General features: G+C 37.9%; 2 protein-coding genes across 8 annotated transcripts; both read left to right on the top strand.

Annotated features, from left to right (window-relative positions):
- Positions 1-1109: 1109 nt before the first annotated feature.
- LOC122078167 (uncharacterized protein At4g37920) lies at positions 1110-9561 on the top strand. The gene is made up of 6 exons (XM_042644079.1): positions 1110-1419; positions 3274-3689; positions 4342-4510; positions 5131-5375; positions 8278-8465; positions 8955-9561. The coding sequence occupies exons 1-6, from the start codon at positions 1266-1268 to the stop codon at positions 9112-9114; spliced, it is 1332 nt and encodes a 443-aa protein (XP_042500013.1). The 5' UTR covers positions 1110-1265; the 3' UTR covers positions 9115-9561.
- Positions 9562-11217: 1656 nt separating this feature from the next.
- On the top strand, positions 11218-22504 carry LOC122083116. Of its 7 annotated transcripts, none has more exons than XM_042650829.1 (15): positions 11218-11513; positions 13726-13775; positions 13867-13949; positions 14268-14355; positions 15211-15310; positions 15412-15485; positions 15610-15681; positions 15861-15938; positions 17146-17270; positions 18612-18684; positions 18845-18906; positions 18992-19372; positions 20497-20599; positions 21049-21273; positions 22186-22504. In XM_042650829.1, exons 3-14 carry the CDS (start codon positions 13870-13872, stop codon positions 21247-21249), a joined length of 1437 nt encoding a protein of 478 aa, XP_042506763.1. In that variant the 5' UTR covers positions 11218-11513; positions 13726-13775; positions 13867-13869; the 3' UTR covers positions 21250-21273; positions 22186-22504. The 7 variants fall into 7 exon arrangements, with proteins under 7 accessions (XP_042506763.1, XP_042506787.1, XP_042506795.1 ...); XM_042650836.1 differs by lacking the exon at positions 11218-11513 and adding an exon at positions 13327-13475; XM_042650821.1 differs by lacking the exon at positions 11218-11513 and adding an exon at positions 13327-13508.

The raw sequence follows: 22504 nt of genomic DNA, 5'->3' as shown, positions 1-22504 counted from the left end.
TAGCCTGACCATTTATGTGTATGTTTTGATTTTTTTAATAGAATAGAATATATATTGATATTTTTTTTACTTATTAATGTAATGAAATATGAAACCTCTTCTAAATTATTGATGATTAATATATTAAAGTTTCTTAAATCTAAGATAATTAAAAGTCATTTGAGATTTTATTAGTGCATTAATCCGTTTAAGGATCTATCAAAAAAATCTGACCGATTAAAACCCAAAATCCAAGAAAACCCAACACAAGATCAATCGAGATCGACTCATTCCTTATATAAATATATCACGATACAAAAATACAGACCACCAAACCCAGTTAGGTCGAACCGACAGCAGCTCAACTCGACCGATTTCATTACTGATCACTCGAATGCTATGTGTCAACTGTCTAAGGTTTGTAGGAGAGATGTTATTCTTTTGTGTTCAGTAGACGATCCGGATTCCGGACACTTGTTTCTCTCACTACTCCTCCCTCTCAAATTTCTGGAAAATTGGAGAAAGCTCGTATGGATTTTTATTTGTTTATTTATTTATTTACATCCAAACACAGCCTTACAATTTTATCACATAAACCCTTCTTCAACGGTTCGAGATAGTTCACTACTTCACTGGTTCGACCAAGGCAACCACACGAGGTAACCCTCGTTCCTCCATCCCTCATTCATTTTCCTCTTCCTTAGGGGGTGTTTGGTTCGGTGAATCAAATGGTGTATGTATCGGATAAGAATGTCAATCTTTTGATAGACATTCTTCTGAATTATGTTTCTTTCTGAAAAATCGTTTGGTTGCCTTAAGGCTAATGCATGTTTATCGCGGGTTGAAATATTGGTTTCCGTAGATAAAGTTTTTTCGCTTTCTCATTTTATACTAGGTGATAAAAAAGTTGTTCAAATCTGAATTTAAGTAGTGAGGTGAACTCAGATTTAGAACACATCCTTTGTAATATGGTCATTCATGGGAAGTAGGATGTTCACTTATGATGGTCATCCCAGTGGAACCAAACAATTCCAAAATTTAAGAATTATCATTCTAAAGAATGTCATCCCAAAGATTTACCAAACCAAACAACCCCTAAAGTAGTCTCCCTCCCACTCCCTCATCCAGGGTTTCAAAAATCGGTTAATCGTTCTGGAATCGCCCGATTCACATCGTCTTTCTATCTCTCTTGCAGGCCGGAATCGATAAAACGATTGAAAGTTTGAAACCCTCGTGGTTTCTGATTTATTAGTACTGGACCTGCAACTTGTTCGTGTTGTTTATCAATGGTGATCGCTTCTGCGACCATCCGGGCATCATGTCTTCCCTCAAATCGTTGTTGCCTGATCAAAGATCCCTCTGCTAGTTCACGAAACTCTTCGGTGCCCTTGTCTTTTGGCAGAAATTCCTGGAGAACTCCTTGTGGACGCAGAACCAAAGGTGTGTCTCTGTACATTAGAAGGGTTTATTTTGGTTGATTTTTTGGGATTTCGTTTTGTTCATGTTTGCAGAATACAGAAATTTACCTTCGTCTAGCTTCGGCTAAGTGATAACTGAAACTGTGAGCATTGAAAATTTGTTCTTTCTATCCCTATCATTCTATATTAATCTTTCGGGGTCTCTGCAACTCAAATTTTGAAATTCATTAGCTAAGAGGGTGTAGTTAATATCCTTCTACGACTTTGAATTTTCCCAGTCTTTTTGTGTAGCTATAAGCATGACTGAGCTTAAGGTTGTTTGCTTTAAAACAAAAAATTTATATGCTATTTCTACATTGTCATTTGACCGCCAATTCTTGTTATCAGTTTGCCAAAGATTGTTTCATTTGATCTTCCTTTTGCTAATTTGATGAAAATTTTTAAGCTCCTCAACTGAAGAAACATAGAGAAAACTAGCAAATATAGAATTAAAATGAATAATTTCTTATGGAGACCTAGAAGTACCATTGAGGTGGCTGTAAACTTGGCAAAACAAGAGGTGGTCTATTCAAGGCTACGTCATGGGAATGATGTTTCTTGGAAATTCAGCTGTAGAGGGGTCCATCTTGTATTGGGGTTTTATCAGGCCTTGGTGCTGAGCCTTCTGTTTTTGAGGGTCTGATGTTGTTACTGTAGTATTAGCTGTACTGCTGTTTCACATATCAATAAATTCTTACTTAGCAAAAGAAAATGAGAAAGAACTTGTTTTATGAATCTATCAATACAAGAGACCAGACAGTGAAGTTGGTCCACAACTCATTCATAAAAAAATTAAAACTAAATACCTGGGTGCATAACTTCAAAAAAAAAAAATATATATATATATATATAACGAAAATTTAAGAAATATAGAACTAAAAACAAGATAACTTGTTTCAAAAAACAAACAGTTTTCTGGATTCGAAATTGGGATCAGATCCGGAAGTTTCCTGGAAACCGTCCTGTTTTTGAGAACCACCGTCTTGGTTTGATTGCTTCCCTCGTTCAAAACTTAATATATAGATGCACTTGTGGAGAATCAATCTCGTTCCTATAGTTAGGCTGTGAAACATGAACCACTATTCTAGAATCGGTGTTGGTATAAAGGAACTTAACTCATCCTTGCCTGTGTCTCTCCCAGTGGGTGTGTGTATGATGGCTAAAAATGAATCGACAATTAAATGGTGCATTTTAGAAAGAGTAGGATACTAGTGTCTTTACTTCGGAAGTTTTTCAAAGCCTAACTCACATTGTTAGGTTCTTCAGATTAGTACATTCATATAGTTTACAGTCTTTAATCCTTGTTTTAAACGAGAAGTCTTTGATGGTCGTTGTCCACTTGTTTGGCACCCTCTCCACACCCCCCAGAACCCCACCCCTTTCAAAAGAGAAAGAGAAAGGCTGGTTTTTGGCAGGGGGTTGCGAACTTTATAATCTAAAGCAAAGTTTTACTTCAAATATCCTGAGGCAAAAGCAGAATCTTTCTACCTCCGCGGAGCACCTCTAGAAGTTTAAGAGAGCACAAAAAGCTCGGTATCCCATTGATCCCAACCATTCAAAACATTGCTTTACTGTGGAAAGACAATCAGTTGATTCACAGCTTACCTCACTATGTAGATGGTTAGAATTGCGTCACAGATCCTTAGACTGAGGCCCCTCCATTATTGATGAAATTGACAATCGCTGCTGATTGGCATATGTTTGTGGTGTCAGCGTGTCGCCACCTGCACGGCATGCCACATGGCCCACACTGTGTTCTGCTCAGTGGTTCTGACTTCTAACAGGTTCATGTTTCCAATGTCTTGAAACTGATTTACATGGTGGTGTTGAATGCCAGGCCTTAAGTTGCTGCTTGACCCTCTCAGGCTGCAGCGGTCCTCTCTTGCAGCAGTGAAAAATGACACAAGTGCAGTATTGGATGGTAGTAACAAGGATCAGGTATCGGTCTTTCATTCTTCTGATCAAGCCGATATACATGAAGAACGTACAGAAGTATCTGGTGAAAGTGCAGGAAGAAAAGATGGTCCAGAATGCTTAGATGATGGCAGGATGATAAGGGTTTGTGATAAGCTTATTGAGGTGTTCATGGTTGACAAACCTGATCCAACTGATTGGAGAAGGTTATTAGCTTTCAGCAAAGAATGGAGCAATATCCGCCATCATTTCTATAGACTGTGTCAGGAGCGAGCAGATAATGAAAGTGATCCTGGTATGCAACACAAGCTACTTCGGCTTCAAAGGAAGTTGAAAGAGGTAATTGCTTTATCCATTTTGATGAAGCTAATATATTTTTGGAAGCTAATGATCCTGTGTTGTTGGATCAATATTTGTCTGCATGACTTATTACAGCCCATTGAGTGGATTACTTACCTTTTCCTTTCTTTTCATTACTTTTTTAATGTTGTTGAATATTCATTTAAAAACAGTAGGATGGGAAAAGGTTGTACACCCTCACTGTAATGCAAGTGGCACATAGTGGGGGGTTTGCCCTGCCTTCGATAAGTCCACCAAAAGGATTTTCTAGGCCAATAATATTCTTGTTTGGATGGTATGGGTTTGTGTTTTCTTGGATGTTGTCCTTTCTTTCTTTGCTGGACAACTTAGTGGTGATCCAAAAGATTATGGTTGATCAATGGTTATGGTCATCTCAATGCACTGTCTTGTGTATTTATAGATTGTTTTTCGATACCAGTGAGTATAAGTGGCTTTGAAATGGAGGGGGGATAGCATTGATCCAAAATACTTAACCACTGGATGCGTGCTAGTAACAATGGGGAGCTTGACTGTGCCTTTCTCTGTATTCTTGTGGTAGCTTGGTTTTTTTAGAGTTGACCACAAAAGGCATCCTGCTATACAAAATTTTTCTATCCTTTTTTTAACTTTGCTTGAAGATTCTTTGGTCCAGATTGATGATGATGTGCAAAGACACAATGAACTTATTGAAGTTATTAAGGCAGCACCATCTGAGATCAGTGAAGTTGTTGCCAGAAGGCGTAAAGATTTTACCAAGGAATTCTTTGTCCATCTTCACACTGTAGCAGAATCATATTATGATGATCCAGTGGAGCAAAATGGTGAGACTACACTTTCTTGTTGCATGCATAGTTTGTCTTTGTGAAACTCTTCTCATTCCTATCTAGGTGGATACTACACCGTTCAGGCATCAGAAAGAAACCGATGAAAGATTGTTTGCTATGACTGTTTCTTTCTACATTTCATACTCTTTATCACCTCAACCATAAATTTTCTCCCCTTGTGATATTTGGAATTTATATGTGATTTTTATATCAGTTGAAGGGAAATTACTACTGGCTTCTTTTTGCAGAGTTCTTCACGGTAACTGCTTCAAAGTTTGGAAATGACTTGCAGTTTTCATTTTAAGTTTCTGTGACGAATAACAAGATGATTTGCTTCTTAAGAAATTTTCAGTGTAAATAAAATTGAGAATTAATTCATTCGCATTTTGGTTTTATCCCAGAAACCTGAAATGAAGCTGTTACTTTTCTTACTTTGAGGCACTTTAAGGTCAACATCCTTCTTGCAAGTCAACCAGGAAGCCTTTTCCTTACCTATATGCATATTAATATCAATTCTCTGACTGGTAGCTTTAACAGCATTCATATAATTAGTGCATATTTATCTTTTATGTTGAATATAAAAATGACATTATCCTTCTCTATCCTCCTGTGATTAGCTTTGGCTAAGCTCGGGAACACATGCTTGGCTGTGATACAAGCCTATGATACTGCATCCGAAAGTATTGAAGCCTTGAATGCTGCTGAGCTAAAGTTCAATGATATAATTAATTCGCCTAGTGTAGATGCTGCTTGCCGAAAGATAGACCATTTGGCTGAGAAAAACCAACTTGATTCTGCATTGATGCTAATGATCACCAAAGCCTGGTCTGCTTCCAAGGAGTCAAACATGATGAAAGATGAGGTATATCAACCCTTTCTCTTGTTTTAACTGGCATATTGAAATATTTTATAAGGGAGCATTTAACAAAAAAAAAAAAAATTTTTTCATTAACTTTCTTAGCTCTTCAGACTACTGTTCTTATGATGCCACAAAGTCTTATGCCTAATTTGGTGTGATTTCTTTTCAATTTCATGGGGTGATTTCTATTTCAGAAGTTGTTTGGTTTGATTTTTACTCTTTAAAGCAAATGGAATAGAAATTGCGATAACTCTCCATAAATTTTTCCATTATTTACCCAAGTAATGAAGTAGCTCTAGCCATCACTCTTCCTAGCTTAATTTGAAACATATTTTCTGATTGTGTGTTCTCTTCCAAAGTTTCATAGTATGGCTTGTTGATGAGTTTGATCTCATAATTTTAGGGCATTCACTTGTTGGCATTCTGTTGATTGTGGATAGGCTTGACATTGCCTCTCCTCCATTGGTCCAGCATTCGCTTGATGTTAATGATCTTATGGAGTAACGAAGATAATGCACCATCTCCTCCTTATCCTGAAGCTTCCCCTGTCTTCATAATTCTCTTTGATTTCAAACGACTTAATACCACAGTTAATGTAGAACTAGAATCAACAAGTCAACCTAGTTCCAAAGATAGCAGGATACTCTCAAAGAACACCCAATAACTCAGCAACAGTGCAATAACAGAACTTAAATAACTAGACTAAGATCAGCTCAAACAATCTCAATAAATCAGTAATTCTGCAACTGAATAATAACTAGGATTTTAAGGACTTGAATTCCCAGCTAATGAGACCAATTCAATGAGAATAAACCAGCAACCAATCAGCAATAGTCAGAACAAATAAAGTCAACATTCTGGACAGAAACTAGAATCAGCCAGAATAGGAGAAATCTTCATAACTCAAAAACCCCTGGTCTGATTGACTTCAAAACAGGATCGAATCACCCTCTTACTTGGCCTAACAATCGATCAAACTTGGAGCACCATCAGATGGCTGGTTACTCAGATCAGTGAAGGTCAATGGGAGAAATCTGGGATTCTTAAAACCAGAATAACAGAGAGACCAGTGCACTTACCTGAGATGGCTGAAGAAGAATAATAATCACAATAATAAGACCAGAAAATAGAAGGATCCACTTGGGCTTCTCACCGCAGAGTGTCGACCCGATCACACACCAATCCCTTGTACTGTGATCAGACACAGTATACCCAGCAGAAGCATAGCAACAACAGCAGCAGAACAAGTTTTTTTAATTCATCAAATCGTTTATTCTTGTAGGAGCCTCCTCTTTATTTATGATGTTGATGGGGGAGGGAATTACAAAATATAAGGTTCCTCAAAAAGGAAACCAAATATTCTCCTAATACAATAGTTCCTAAAAACTGAAATTAGAAACTAGTTGAAACAGGAAACTAACTACTAATGATTTGACTCAACTAACAACTTGACTCCTAAGGAAACAAATATAACTCAAATCAAACCCGACTTAAAAATGAAACTAATGAAAATGGAAACAAACTAGTAATCTCGTATGCAACCTTAGAACCCCTCTCTTAGGCCCATAAAAGTGGCCTATTACTAGGGGTGCAAGTTTGGCCCTGATGGCCTGAACTCGCCCTTGGCCCGCCCTGATCTCGAACAAGTATCGACCCAAAATTTTTGGCCTTGAGGGCCGGCCCGACCCTGAAATTTCTGACCATGAGTCAGGGTCAGGGCGGATAAGGGTTGATGTCTTTGGCCCACCCAGCCCGCCCTGAACCTGGCCCTGATTTTTGCCCCTTATGTTGACCCTAGTTGTGACCCTGATGTTAACCCTTAATTTAACCTAATTTTATATATTGTTTGACAGTGAGTCATTGACACCTCAAAACTCCTAATATATCTTCTCACCGATCTCTATTGCTTTTTTTTTACCAAGAAATTTGTAACTTTTTTTTTTTTTTTTTTTCTCCTCTTTATTATGAATATTTTTTATTTTTAAGTTATTTCATATTTTGCAGGGTCAAGGTCAGGGTATACCCAACCCTTGATGGCAAACCAAGGTCAGGGTCAATCAGGGTCAGGGTCAGGGTCAGGGTCATCCTGACCCAACCCTGAAAAATTAGGGCCAATTAGGGCGGGTAAGGGTTGGGCTGAACCCTGAAGGGTAGGGCCAGGGTTGAAGTTTTGCGGCCTTGAGTCAAGGTCAGGGTGGGTTTGGGCCCAGTTAAGGGGACTCAGGGTTGGGATAGGGTTTTAAGAAACCCAGCCCAACCCGGCACTGTTGCACCCCTACCTATTACACTCAAAACATATGAGATCAAAGGCCCAACATGTATGGAACCCAACCCTAGGCTTATTCCTAATAAAATAAGCCTAGTTTGGTGAAGAATCTGCATTAACAGTATTACATATGGTAGATTGTTTCTTTCGTGCTTTTATTGATTTTTCCCAAATCGCAATTCCCTCTTTAGGCCTATTCAAAATGGTCCTGTTTTAAATACAGAGGATATCGGTTAAATTGGATGGGTCATGAATCTGACCAACTCCATCATGCCGTAGAAGTGAGGATTCCATAAATTCTCATCTCTTAAGCTTGTTCAGCTATTCGTGATGGCATATATTGAATCTAATTGCTACTTATTCTCACCCCAATACTTAATAAGGTATCGGTTTGTCAGAGTACAACTGCACCTCCTCCTGTGCTCATATATCCTTTACCTATATCTGTCTCAAGTTTTTAATACTTTAGATAACAGTAAATGTGCATGCGACAAGATATTAATGAGGACCTCTTGACTGCATTTGGAGAATTGCTTGACTTAATTTGCCAGTTTGTTTCTTTCATTCTTTTATGATTTATGATTCTCATTGACGTAGTATTTTTCATGAGTATTATAATGATTACAAATTCTTTTGCAGGTCAAAGACATATTATATCACTTGTATATGACTGCTCGAGGCAATCTTCAGAGGCTCATGCCAAAAGAGATTAGGATACTTAAGTATGTTCTCACAATTAAGGATCGTGAGGAGCAGCTCTGTGCCTTAAAAGATGCATTCACACCTGGAGATGAACTTGAAGGGAAGGATGTAGACTCCCTTTACACGTATGTTTCAAACTATAGTTTATCTAATTATCTTTGATGTGTCAAGGCACTTACCTTTTAGATTGTGGCCATTCTACAGCGTAGATGGATATACATGTTTGCATATGCAGGGGACTTGAGGTCCACCTTGTTCTGCTTCAAAACAAATATAAAGCTACCCGTTTTAGTTGTCCTGTTGGTCGCATCTTTGGCTCAGTTGCACAGGATGCTCCAGCAAAGAGTTTCCCAGGGCATTTGTAGTCTTGTCCAGTCATGTTACCGTTTTGCCTTCTGAATTCTGTTTTGGAGCTGTTGAAATATGGCGTGATGGTGCCTTCTTATTCCCATTCATGTGCACTGAGGTTACCACAAGCCCATTGCAGTAGACTATCACCATTATCTATGGGGCTATATTGTCAGATTTGATGCATTTCCATCACTTTGTTTTCCTATTCATCGATGTATCTGATATTGTATATTTTTTCTTTTTACCTTATTTTTTCCCTGTAGAACCCCGGAGAAGTTTTTTACTTGGATTAGAACGGTGTTGGATGCATACCATTTCAGCAGAGAAGGCACTCTTATCCGGGAAGCTAGGGATATGATGAATCCGCAGATCATTCAGCAACTAGAGGAGCTGAAGCAACTAGTTCAGAATAACTTCATGTGAGGCAGCTAACTTATCTCAATTGAAATATAACCACCCAAGTCCATTTTAAAGGATTTTGATCTTTTTGGTCTTTAAACATCAACAGAACTTAGAGCACTTAGTTAAATTGTGTAGCCTCCTCATATACTAGGTGATCAACATGATTTTCTTAATCTTAATGTGAGGATCTTCTTAGAGTTTGTCTTATATGCTTGTCAGGCCTGTCTTCTAGTTATGGCTGAGGCATTGGTTTTAAATTATACCTTTGTATTTTGAAAACTTAAGTTTGTTCTATAACCATCAGTAAACAAACACAGGTCATGGTCTCTTGTACAATCAGTCAAATTGAGTTGATTTATTTGTGAAGTTCCTTGGCTGGTGAGTACACATTGTATATTAGAATTTGTCACATGTACTGTATAGTTCAAAATCAGCAATGGTTCATCATGGCAGCTCCTTTTCTATTTATTTATTTTTTCTGAGAAATAGATGTACTGGGCTGTGTTTTTTTGTCTAGAGATTGATTGGGAAAAAGAATGTTTGAGAATAGAATAGGAAAGAACAGGAAAAAAAATCTCCTTTAAATTGTCATAAAAAGGAAAAGAAATGGGATCTTTTCAAAAATAGTTCTTGATGCTCTTACATCCAACTGTGGGAGCCATTTCCATGTTCTCCACATGACGGTGTGTTAGGGGTGGTTCTAAGTAACGGTATTGGATCGCCCATGATCCGTATTAGTTGGCAACTCTCTGATCCCAATATGTGGCCAATATCGTATTGTTGAACAGTACGGACAGGGGTAAAAATGTCATTTTATAGGGAAAGCAGAGTATTTCATATCAGATCATATCAGATGTTGGTGATCTGATGCCGATTCGTTATGATATCGTATCGGTTTTGGAGATGGCCGATACCGGATACCCGTTCTTGTGGGCATAACCATTGTATAAAGGGAAAGGCAAGGCGCAGGCTTTTCCACTGAGATGATGTTTTCCAAGTGGGGACATTGGAGGAATCGGCGGTTTGCGCGGTTCCGAGGCTCAGACCAAAGTGAATACAATATCGTGGGCGGCAGATACCACCAACCGCCACACCCCCTTCCCGAGTCCCGACCATAAACCATGGGTGATGGGGACAGTGAACCACGTCAGCATAACCGACGTCGGTGCTTCCATCTTATCCCTATTCCCTTACTTTTCCTCAAGTGATTCAATACATACCACCTACGTGTTCCTCGTATCTTTCTTTATCATAATTGAGAATCATCTTTTGCGGCGAGTTATTACACTAGTCTCATCGAAGATTAGTCGAAGTCTACATATATTGGTCTGAATACCTTGATTAATGAAAAAAAAATTGAGTCAATCTCAATCTAACTGTATGTACTTCCTCATAAGTTGTAGCACTTCCAATGTACCAAGGGAAAAAAATCGTCTGTTTTTCTTCATCCATGTTTTTCTTGTTTTGTTACCTTCAGAAGGCGACATGTGGTATTATTTTAAGTGAACGGTCAAGATTGCGTAAAAAACCAAACTAGATGTAATAACTCTCATCCATCTGAATTAATCTTGACCGTTGATGACACGTGTCATCATCTGCAACTAGCAAAACACAAGAAAAACAGGAAAGGGAAAAACAGACGATTTTTATCCTGTACCAAGACCATCTTAGAGACATAAACAGATGAAACTTCCTAGAGTCCACAGGGCGCTAGAAAATTGGTTCGGAAGATCAATTTCAGTTCAATTCATAGGGGTTTGGGAGGTCATTTTACACAGAATAAGACACTGGCATAACAAGGAGGTTGGCACTTTCAGATGAAAACTAATTTTCCTTTACTTATTTACTATAAAAATGATAAAATATTAATGAGAAAAGAAAATTACCCACTTGTGTATTCTTACACTTCGATCACCCACCCCTCCTTCGGTCCCCTGAAATTATATATGGAGATGTAAAATTTTGTTGTTAAGCTATAAATAAATCTTCACCAAAAAATGGCAGATTCATAGTCATTTATGACCGATTCTTATCGTTTTGAATCGGACTTTTCCACCATGACTCAGTGACACATGGAATTTATATTCCATAAAAACAAAACAATAGTCCTTCGAAACTACCAACTACCGTAGTGCTCTCTGCACATCATCCATCACCCACATCTCAACGAAAAATGGTTTAATAAGTCTGTCAACCTTATCCAAAAACCAGTAAACCAACCAACCACCCCCCCCCCACCTTCTGCTTCTGACTGCTTCTCCTCCACTTCTGTGTACATAAATAGAGAAAGAACAACTGTGTTCCACAATCCACTCTGAAATCTAGCTACTGTTGGAGTAAAAGAAGAAGAATGGCGGATATCGCTCTTTTGATTGTGGAGGATTACGAGAGTAGAAAGACCAGAAGCGTTAAAAAAGAAGGTGAGGATCTCGATTTAGTCTCTAATTGCTTCTCTCTTCTTTCTCAACGGGGGTTCAATGGGATCTCTTTGATCAGGAAAGATCAAGAAAAATTCGACCTCGCCAAGAAGGCTCTCGATCCCAAATCTGAACTTGGTCTCGCTGCCATCAACGGATTCTTCTCAGCTTGATTGTCTTCACTTTCACCTCTGTCCATGATTTCTCTTTCTCTTTCCCTTTCCCTTTTTCTCTTCTCACTATAAATTCTGTCTTCTTCTGTAACCTGTGTTACTCTGTACATAATGCACATATATATATTTTATGAAAAGGATTGTTTATCATTTTATTGCTTCAAGAATCCAGAGAAATCATCCAAAATAAAAACCCTAATTACTACTCAGATATATGAACTAGGGTTAGCGATTCAGTGCATCTGTTCATGGCAAACTTCTGCAAAGGGAAAGCAGGACTAGCACCAAGGTTTGTAATCTTGTTTCTCAGATCGGGATCGGTAGAGTGATACAGATTCGGATTGCCTTGGGTCAGGCAGATTTGCCCTCTTTTTCTAATATCGGTTTTATTACCGGTGGATCGCAAATGCATCTTCATAAACAGTATCAGATCGGTCATGTTGGTATTGACCGACACCGCCACCCATATTGATACCTGCTCAAAGGACCATGGTTTATAAGTCAAAACTTATTTATCTCTTTGTCTTTAATTCATCATATTGTTAGGCCCAATCGGGATCAATCAAGGCCAACTTTGCCGACTCCGCCCAATCAAGGTCAATCATGGTTGCCTTTGGCTGATCTTTGTACTGATCTTTGTACTGTGCCTTGGGAATCAGGGATTAGTATTGGTACCTTAAAATCTAAAAAACTTTCTTCGATCGAAGATTGGTCAAGATCGATATCAATTCAATTTAATTAATACTAATCAAGAATCGATCAAAGCCGATATCAATTCGATATGGCCTGAGCAACCCAATCCGAGTTTTAGAGTAATGCTCCCACCCCCTATTTTTCAAAGTCGAAACCACCCTCCTTTATTGCCATTTGATAGTATCGATGCCTATAGGAGTTCACATCTTCTGCAACTAGCAATGAGATGCGGTGAGTATCGGATGCTTGAGAGCATCTGGATACGTGCCCCAAGGGGTTCTCAACCACCCGATATTCATTGCATCGATGTAGTAACTGCAAACGATTTTCACACATGCCTAAAGTGAATGTAGGAAAACTGGGTCCTCCAAACATTCTAACTAAGGGTGTCAATGGGTCAACCCTAAGGTCTCTTAACTCAATTCAAGCCTTACCCACCCTTAGGTTGGATTAGGATATCTCAGCCTAAGCCCAATTCTATCAGGTTTAGCCCAACCCAACCCAGCCCAGCCCTGATGGATCTTGATTGGGCAGATTTAACCAATCTAGACCAACCCAATACTATTGGCTACTTGATTGCTTAATCTTGATACATTGCAAAAGCCAAAAATAAAAGTTTTCATCTATATGTGAGTTGTGAAAAATGAAAGACTTTTTGCAAACCTTTTTTATAAGTACCAATTTATAATTATTAACATATTGTTATTATTATATATTTAATATATATGGTTTGGTTGGGTTGGGTTGGGTTGGGTTGGGTTGGGTTGAGACCTCAACTTAGGCCTAGCCCAACCTGGTCTTAGAGTCTTAAAATTCTCAACCCTAACCCACTCTATATGCTGAAATCTCAGCCCAATCCCTGTTGGGATTTGGGACGGATTCATGGTGACCGGGCTTTTTCACACCTCTAATTCTAAAATTCTCCACTACAATTCATAAGTGGTGGGTCGCAGAGGATCCGCGATCCGGACCCCGGCCTCGGCGGTGCTCGTGATTTGGCGTGTGTGGAGGTGAATTACTGGACAGAAACCACGCCAGAGAGCGAGGTCTTTCGTTTCGTATCGTCTATCGTGTGACGATCAAATCTAATTCCTTTCTGGTAATAAAACTAAGCTAAATTCAGAACCCAAAGGTATTTGTACTTCTCTGCAAGCAAGCTACCGTAGCACCCCCCCCCCCTTCTCTCTCGCGTATCTTACTTTCGTTTCTCTTAAGTATTGTTGATAGTTGGCTTCTTCCTGTTGATTTCGATTCTTTTAGAACCCTAGATTGTGTTTGAATTAGAATTTGATGTTTCTCAGGGTGGAAACGTTAATTGATTTAAGGCAGATATCGCTTTTGTTTTTCAGGGAAGTAATTCGTCAAGTAGTTCATTAATTAAGTTGCTCAACCTCACAAGGTTTGTAAATTTCCTTAATTTTTCTGAGGTTTTTTCCTTTATTTTCTGTTAGGATTTTCGTGTAAATTGCGTCGTGGTTCTTTGGTAGCAGACAATGGCGAGAAAAACCAGTAGCTGTGCTATATGCGAGAACCCAAATCTCGCTTCTATATGTGCTACCTGCGTCAATTACAGGTATGGTTTATTTCTAGATGATACTTAGGCACTGTTAGGGTTTAGGTTTGTTTTTCTATGAAGCTTATTTGGTCGAAGATCGAGTTAACAAGAAGAGTCAAGAAGCACTGAGCATTCGACTACTATCGTTTTGATTTTTTGATTTGTTAAATTACTTCATCACTTTTCTGATAATGGAGAAACGATTACCGGATTGGACTTCTTAAAGTTTGTTTACTTGTTCCATGTCAAAAGAAAGATTTGTTTTTTGTTGGCTTCCACAATATCAGTGGTGTATGCACCATGAAGTTATCTGGAATGATGTTTACTTATTTGCAGATTAAATGAGTACAACACATCCTTGAGATCACTGAAGAGTGTTCGGGATTCCCTGTATTTGAGATTGAGTGCGGAGCTCATTGCAAAGGTCAGCTATGAACTACGGTCATATTTCTTGGACATCAAATTTATTTATTTATTTATTTTTATTTTTTTGGGGTGGGGTGGGGTGGGGTGGGGGTTTCAAATTTAGATATTGTTGCAACAGGAAATTGCTCCTAGGCTGTCTTCGTGTCCTGCATAGAGGAACACACATGAGAGAGTGAGGTGTCGGGCTGATCCGACGGTGGACTCTCTGATGCCTAAGTCAGATTTCTACACAAACAGATAGTAATCATCTTGTAACTTGCGGCCTTTGAGCTAGGCTTTTGGGTCATATATCAATGACAGTCTATTGGAATCTTGGGCCAAACGAGCTGGGATGAATGGCCTGGTTGCCGAGCTACTTGCTCCGAGCGATGGCTTGTGCATTTGTTGTCCGATAGGTGAGTTCCTAGGGACCTGTCATTTAGTCAAGGGCCGTGCAGTTAGGCCCGTTCAATGATTCGGGCAGCCGTGCAGCGGACCTGCACCTGATGCCCCTTCTATGCTGGTAGTACTGGCCCAGCCGTTCGGCTTCTGAAGTTTCTTTAGCGATTATGGTCAGTTGGTTTCTGTCTTGGGTGCTTGCCTTAGGTTGGTGGATCATGGATGACCCCGTAGGGCTTAAGCCGTTTGGCCAGCCCCACATCTTTGGATCAGTTGGTCCGTTTGTCATGTTTTTGCCGGTTGCATACTTTTTTACCATAACAGATATCATGGTTGGTGTGACTTTTAGACATTTCTTATATAGTGGTGAAACTAAGCACAGAGAATTTGTTTTTCTTTCATATGAACTTCTCTAAAACCTAGATTTGGATTCTCTTAGAGTTGTTGAGACAATTGCTTACATATCACTTACCAGGGAAAAGCTGATGATCAACGCAGCTGGAGAGTGCTTCAGGAAGAGAAATTGACAAGGTTGAGGGAGAAGCTCCATCTTACAGAGAAACAACTCATGCAAGGTTTGTCCTCTCATAGGTAATGTCATTTGCAATCTGGGTTATATCTGTTTTAATTTCTAATTCTAAATTTTTACATGTTTGACAATTGATAATTCTTCTAGGGAAAGCTAAGCTCGAAAAGATGTCTAATGACTTAAAAGTTAGATATGGGATGGTTGAATCAGCTCTTAGTACAGTAATACATATCTCCTTAATACTCTATTTTTCACGTGCTTTAGCGGCCACCTGCATCATCCCAGCTTAAATTAACATTTTTGTGCATCTTTAGCATAAATTTAAGTCTTTCAATTTCTACGTAGTTGGAGAAGAACCGTACAGAGCAGCTAGAAAAGTTCTACCCAAATCTTATCTGCACTCAAAGCTTGGGGCATGTAAGATACTCTCTTTGAGCTTTGATATCATTACATTTCATCCAGGACTCAATAACAACTGATATCCTTAGTACTATTCTTAGTACTTTATACCCGCTCGAATGTTTCTATATTCATTAAGTTCTTTGAAACTACAGTTGGTCTATCTTATTAAAATTTATATATTCTGTGGACTGCAGATGGCCATTACCTCTGAACGTCTCCATAAACAATCAGTGGTTATAAAACAAATCTGCAAATTGTTCCCACAACGACGGGTAAGCGCTTGATCAAGTCTTTGATATATCTGAACTTTGCACAAGAAACCAAGTTGTTATTAATTTCTTTACTATTAAGTAAGGTATTCTTATCTGATATAGACTTTCCATTAAGGTATTCTTATTTCTGATTGTAATTCTTGGGTATATTTGTAATTTTCATTCAGTTAGGATATTCGTTTGGACTTTCCATGTAATAGAACACTTGTGACAAGAATACTCCCACATACATATCACTATGTCCCTGTTTGGTTGCAAGGAGGGTTTGGTGGTAAAGTTGGGAGGTGGACTCCACATGTTTTTGGGTTTTAGGTCAGGGATATAAAATGTAGGTGGCACTTTTACATTCTTTGGCCTGTTTGGTTGGTTTTAGGTCAGGGACATAGCTTTTGTGATTTTTTTAGGTATAATTCGAAATTGATTTTCTGATATATTTGTAGTTTTGTGGCTTATATTATTCTCAATCACCCAGATATAGCATGAAGATCACAGTATTCTCCAGTTTTTTTTTTTTTGGTTTATTATTTTCATTCATCTTACATGTTAGTTTTAGTGGTCTTGTTGAAAACTAGTCAAGAATGATGAACCATTGCCTATATCTCATGCATTTAGAAGTCTTAAGGCCTTCCTTTTCCTAACATCTTAATCTCAAACCACTAATATATATTAAAGAAAAATCTGTGGTGTCCAATCTCATCACCATAGCTGATGTTCTCTGACCAACATTTGTAAAAGCTTTTCCACATTTCTTCAATCCCCTCATCCTCATTTTAATCCATTGCATGTATGCTTTAGGGTTGATGCATATCATTCCATTTCCAATGTAAAATTTCTATCAAATACTTTAATATGTACCTAGTCCCTCATTAGGACTCGTGGATCTTCACTCTTAATGATACATGTGGAAGTAGTATTTTTTTTTAATCCCTTAGGAACTTTTGCTGCAAATTTGAAGGTAAGTGACATCAATGGTACCATTGGGATATGGAGTAACTGTCCACCATCAAGAACAAAGTTAAGACTTGAAATATGGTGAGAAGCTTGGGGAACATGTGTAGATGAAACTAAGATGATATCTTTTCATCCAAAACGAGGAAATGTTAATGGTAGTTGTCACTTGTCAGTGATATTTTTAAATAGGAACTAGAATTTACAAGGAGTTCTCCAAAGTCATTGCTGATCATTTGGTTCTGAATGAAATTTTCAGGTGAACATAGATGGAGAGAAAAAAGATGGATCCAGTGGTCAGTATGATACAATATGTAATGCGCGATTACCACGTGGGCTAGATCCACATTCTGTTCCATCTGAAGAGCTTGCTGCCTCCATGGGGTAATTGTGACTTACTTTGAACTGGTTCTTTATGTTTTTGTACATATACGCCTTATGCTTCTGGAAACCCAGAAAAACCTTTAGTTTTCCTATATCCAAAACTGGGGACAATCTCTCGTAAGTTACATGTGTTAAAGTATTTGTTTACTGTCCATCTGGGGTCTGTATTCTTGTACTGAAATTGCTAATGTGGGTGGGTAGTCTCATGATGAAGCTTCCCCTTGCTGGATTAAGTTACAGTTGGGCATTTGCAACTATTGTATATTGTACTGAGGAAATGTTATGATTGTTGTCACTATTTTTAGTAATAAAAAAGAAAATTTATTTTAATGTCTAAATATGACATCTTTATTAAGGGATACATCATATATTACCTTTCACCTTTTCTCTTGAAGAAACCTTTTTTTCGTAGGTTGAATATTATATCATTATTAATTGAAGAAACCTTGTCTCAACAATTGTCGATTGCTATGCATTTCCTGTTCTCCCCATTTGATCAAACAACAACAACTCAGCCTTTTCCAACATTTGATCAGGATTCATAAAAATAAAATAAACTCCATCTGGTCTTGGGACCGCAATGCAAGAAAAGTTTGATCCCAGCATAGGTTCCCCTTTGTGCCCAATACAGTCTTCATCTACATTGGACTTGGTTGTGGAACAAAAGCCAAAATGTTAATCTGGTTGGGAAAGAGTACTTGGTCCTGATGAGGAAGGATTGTTTTGATAAAAGTAGTAGCATTGAGCATTTGGACGTATTTTATGTCCGTGTTTTTTGTTTTTTCTAGTGTGGAAAATAAAATTTAGATGCTTTAATGAGATTTTCTCTGCCAAGTTCCAAGTTAGGCTTAAATTTCATCTAGGTTGGTTTTGTAAAAATATGTGCTCTTAAGTTATATGGAGGAATAGATGTAGGCCTATTCAAGATCTGATAGGTAAGTATATTTGGATATTTCAGTAGAAGATGTATAGCCTCTGGCAAAGGTTATCCTAACCTTGATTGGGAGTTCCCAGGGATAAGGACTTTGCTGAAGTCAATAACCCATTAGGTTATCAGGTTTTGATGGAAATTTTTTATGACCTGTGCGATTTCCAAGAGAAACATGAAATAGTAGTGAGATAGGGGGAGAAATTTGGTTTTGAGCTTCTTAATTAAAATGGGATTTTCCTCAAAACTTATTCAGGGTTGGTGAGAATAAGGAAAGGAAACCCAGTCATCCACATGCAATTACAGTCTATTGCTACACTTGAATAATGTAGTACTGTCTGGTCAGTTTTTCCATTCAAATAAAATAGTCTTTGGAAGTTAAGTTTATACTGATGACTATAATTGGAAAACAGATATATGATGCAACTTCTAAATCTTGTTGTCCATAACCTGGCTGCTCCTGCACTTCATAACTCAGGTTTTGCGGTAAGCTTTGATGCATATTCTTTGAAGTTTACTTTAGAATTGCCTTGAAGACGAATGCATGGAGCTTATCATTTTCTATATTTGCATTGTTTTCTTTTTCCCAAATAAATATGTATTCACATTATTGTTATTTGTATGATTCATTCTGAAATGTGCTCAGGGTTCATGCTCACGTATTTGGCAACGGAATTCATTCTGGGATGCCGGGCCATCTTCTCGGAGGTATTTTTGGATGAAAATTGTATCCTATATAACTAATCTTAAGTTTATCAGCTCGGTCAGAATGATATAAATGTATGTTATGCAGCAATGAGTATCCGCTTTTTATCCCACGCCAGAATCTTTGCTCCACTAGTGGAGAAAATTCATGGTCAGATAGAAGCTCAAGTAATTTTGGGGTTGCTTCACTGGAGTCGGTAAAAAAGTCCCATCTGGATGCTGCTGGAAGTTGTAGTTTTAACTATTCATCTTCATCTCCACATTCAATTGAATCTCACAAAGACCTGCAGAAAGGGATATCACTTCTCAAGAAAAGTGTGGCATGCATTACAGCATACTGTTACAATTCATTGTGTTTGGATGTCCCCTCTGAGGCATCCACTTTTGAAGCATTTGCAAAGTTGTTGGCCACACTTTCTTCTTCTAAGGAAGTTCGATCTGTTTTCTCCTTGAAAATGGCATGTTCAAGGTATATGTCCCTCTTTTCTTTTATATTTGTTCATCCTCCATGGTTGGACATTCAATCTTATGGCAGCATAGTCTACAGCAATTTCTGATTCATTTGGTAATCTATGTACCTTCTTTACTTGTTTGACTAGTATAGTAGTATCTGAAGTTTGAACTGATTTCTATTGAGATATCATGTAGCTTCTAGAACATTTAGCCTAAAGATGGGCTTATGAACAGATGTTGGAATTGGGAAAGATAAAGGCTTACTGAAATTGACCTCTACAGATAAAGGATAAATACACTTGCTAAAAAAATCAATACCTTTAGAATACCCTAATTTAGATAGGACTCAAAGTGCATTCTCATTCAAAATCTCTTAGTAGCCAACTAGATTCCCAAGGCGGTGGCTTTGCTTTGGCAGCGCTACAGTTGAACTATATTAAAAAACAAAACAAAACAAAACAAAACAAAACAAGAAACAAAAAACAAAAACAAAACAAAGCAGTGAAATCTTCATAGAAAGCTTAATCCAGGCCTGATAAAAAAATTGGTCCTATTGATAGTTTGTGAGATTGTTGACAAGATGGTGGAGGGGAATATCACTAGTAAGAACTAAATGTGACCCCTTAAGCACATTTTAGATACAGTTGGCTGGATTCTGGAAATTTCTTTTGTCTCCATCCACAGTTCGTCTTTGCTTTTTAAAGGTTGACATGCTATCCAAATCACTTGGTTCACTGGATGCTAATACCTTTAATGCTGTGGCATCCAGCAATCCTCAATTTCCTTAGTATTGTATTCAGTTCCACCAAGAAAATGGGGTATTTTCTAGGCATATTGTAAAAGAGATCAAGAGTACAAGGGAAGCGCTCTATAAGACCATAGGATAATTATTGGTTGCAGTTGCATACATACAGTTCCTACGTCATATCTTTGAGCCTTTCAATTATGGTTTCCTTTAAAAAATTTGAATCTATTGCCGCTGAAACGTAAAAGTATATTACATGGGAATCTTCTCGAGTTGGATTTTTTTTTGTAAGAATTTCTTGAAGATGTCCTAGATTTAGACTTCCTGGAGTTTCTAAATTCTCAATGTTTTTTTTTTTTTTTTTTTTTTCATGGGCTCTTAAAATTCTCCTGCAGATCAGGCAAGCAAGTTCAACAGTTGAACAAATCTGTATGGCATGTTAATTCAACCATTTCATCGAGCAGTTTATTGGACAGCGCTCATTCAACACCTATAATGGTATAATCCTAGATCCCTGACTGTGCTTTGGGAATGCTTTGAATTTGTGGAGATTTAAGGTTGAATATTTTGAATGTGCTTCCATAATGGCATGAGTATTAATCGTCAACAAAATCATAAGCAGCATACAACTTTGCTTTCTTTTGGCTATTCTGATAGGAAATGTAAAGGGGGGGGGGGTGGGGGGGGGTGGGGGGTGGAAAGGTGAGAAACTAATGGGGCTTGTTTGGGCAGCTTCTTTCATTGCATGCTGAAGTTGGATTTTATTTTATTTGAGTCATATATTGACTGTTCCCATCCACGTTCATTCCTTCGTCTTCAATATTACCTTATAAAATGCACAAATTAAATTAAAAGAAAGACATCATGGACTTATATAACTTCTGGGACTCTATTCTTATCTGGATCTCCATTCTTACCTCCTTCTCACTTATCATGTTATATTGCAGCGGAACAATTTTGAGAATAACCTTTCCAATTCTGCTGCTAGTTTTCTTTATACCACCGAGATTTCTGATGCTAGAAGGCCAGAAAGCCTTGCTGATGGGTGGGATATAGTGGAGCATCCCACTTTTCCACCTCCACCATCACAAACAGAGGACATAGAGCATTGGACTCGAGCCATGTTTACTGATGCAACAAAGAGATGATGGTGCTATATTACTTTGAATTATGTAAGTTACAAATACTCACTTGGACAAAATTTGTTTGGATATACAATGTGCTCTTCATTGTGCCTGTTGTGACTTAGCATATCATTTGTGTCACTGTCAATGGGTTGCTGTGAAGTCATTGTTAAAAAATAATTGCCCATCGTTTGTTCTTTGAAAATAATTCTTGGATTTAGATATTCTTTCCATCGTTTTATTTTGCTGCATTGATTTTCATCAAGGACCATTAAAAACCATTACAGTTTCCAAATAGGAGCTACTCAGAGTAGCAATGCTTTCTTTTGCTGCACTTTACAAAATAATGATATTCTTTAGAATTCAAATCTGTGGATGATCACCTTTGATTGGCTATTATTTGTTTTCTAATGTTCAAGTGCTAGGTTTCATTGGATACAATTGCAATTTAAGTTAGATCTTACTTGATTAGAAGTCAGGTTGTTTACTCTAATATGGCCTCAAACAGAGCTGTTTGGATGTTAAAGATCCATGTTGCCAAATGCCAACCGCTTTTTGGTGGGCTGTTCATGAGTGCTTTGTTTCTTTCTTTTTCTTTTGCTTTCTCTTTCTTTTCATTTTACTCTCACGGATCCATATACCAACCCTGTTTGGTTGGGAAAAGGCTGAGTTGTTACAGCCAATCATTAGGAGGTATAATGAACAATAGCATTGGTCAGGCAAACAAAACTTAATCGTGAATAGTACAATTAGTTCTCTCTTGCAAGAGTAAAGGCATGGGATTCTGGCTTTGGGGTTCTCCTCTACCCCCACACCACCCCGCCACCCCCCCCCACCCCAAAAAAAAAAAAAAGTCGTGTCTCTTGAAGATGGGTTAACTTTACATTTGGAATTTTACATGATTCTGTTATCTCTGACTAGTTTAAGACTTTACATTTGGAATTTTTCTGTTTTGCATAGGTACTTTGAAGACTGGAAAGTATAAGAAAGATTACCTACACCAGATATATGATGTATCTGTGTAAAGTTTTTTACTTGGATCAGATCTGGCTGGAAATATTTCTTACCTGTAAATAGATAATGGCAGAAATGTGAATAGAGATGGGCTTTTGGTTTTATCAATTTCCATATAGTTCTATCTCCCATGTGGTTGATTGGTTGATCGTTGAGGGGAGTTACCCTGTATATTTTTTCTTAGTTCTCCTTGGATTAATGAACAGAATCTGATGGATATCCATTAGACTTTGTTATTTGAAATAAGGTACTTTTTTTTTTCCAA

This window comes from Macadamia integrifolia, chromosome 1, assembly GCF_013358625.1.
Source record: "Macadamia integrifolia cultivar HAES 741 chromosome 1, SCU_Mint_v3, whole genome shotgun sequence".
Lineage (NCBI taxonomy): Eukaryota > Viridiplantae > Streptophyta > Magnoliopsida > Proteales > Proteaceae > Macadamia > Macadamia integrifolia.
The sequence above is the reverse complement of the archived record's forward strand: the minus strand, read 5'-3'. Positions and strand labels throughout refer to the sequence as shown.

Coding starts and splice junctions, on each gene's coding strand:
- LOC122078167 (XM_042644079.1), top strand. CDS start 1,266: ATGGTGATCGCTTCTGCGACCATCCGGGCATCATGTCTTCCCTCAAAT. Junction 5,376..8,277: donor CAAACATGATGAAAGATGAG/GTATATCAACCC, acceptor ATTCTTTTGCAG/GTCAAAGACATATTATATCA. Junction 8,466..8,954: donor GATGTAGACTCCCTTTACAC/GTATGTTTCAAA, acceptor TTTTCCCTGTAG/AACCCCGGAGAAGTTTTTTA.
- LOC122083116 (XM_042650853.1), top strand. CDS start 13,870: ATGGCGAGAAAAACCAGTAGCTGTGCTATATGCGAGAACCCAAATCTC. Junction 13,950..14,267: donor GCTACCTGCGTCAATTACAG/GTATGGTTTATT, acceptor ACTTATTTGCAG/ATTAAATGAGTACAACACAT. Junction 18,685..18,844: donor TTCATAACTCAGGTTTTGCG/GTAAGCTTTGAT, acceptor AAATGTGCTCAG/GGTTCATGCTCACGTATTTG.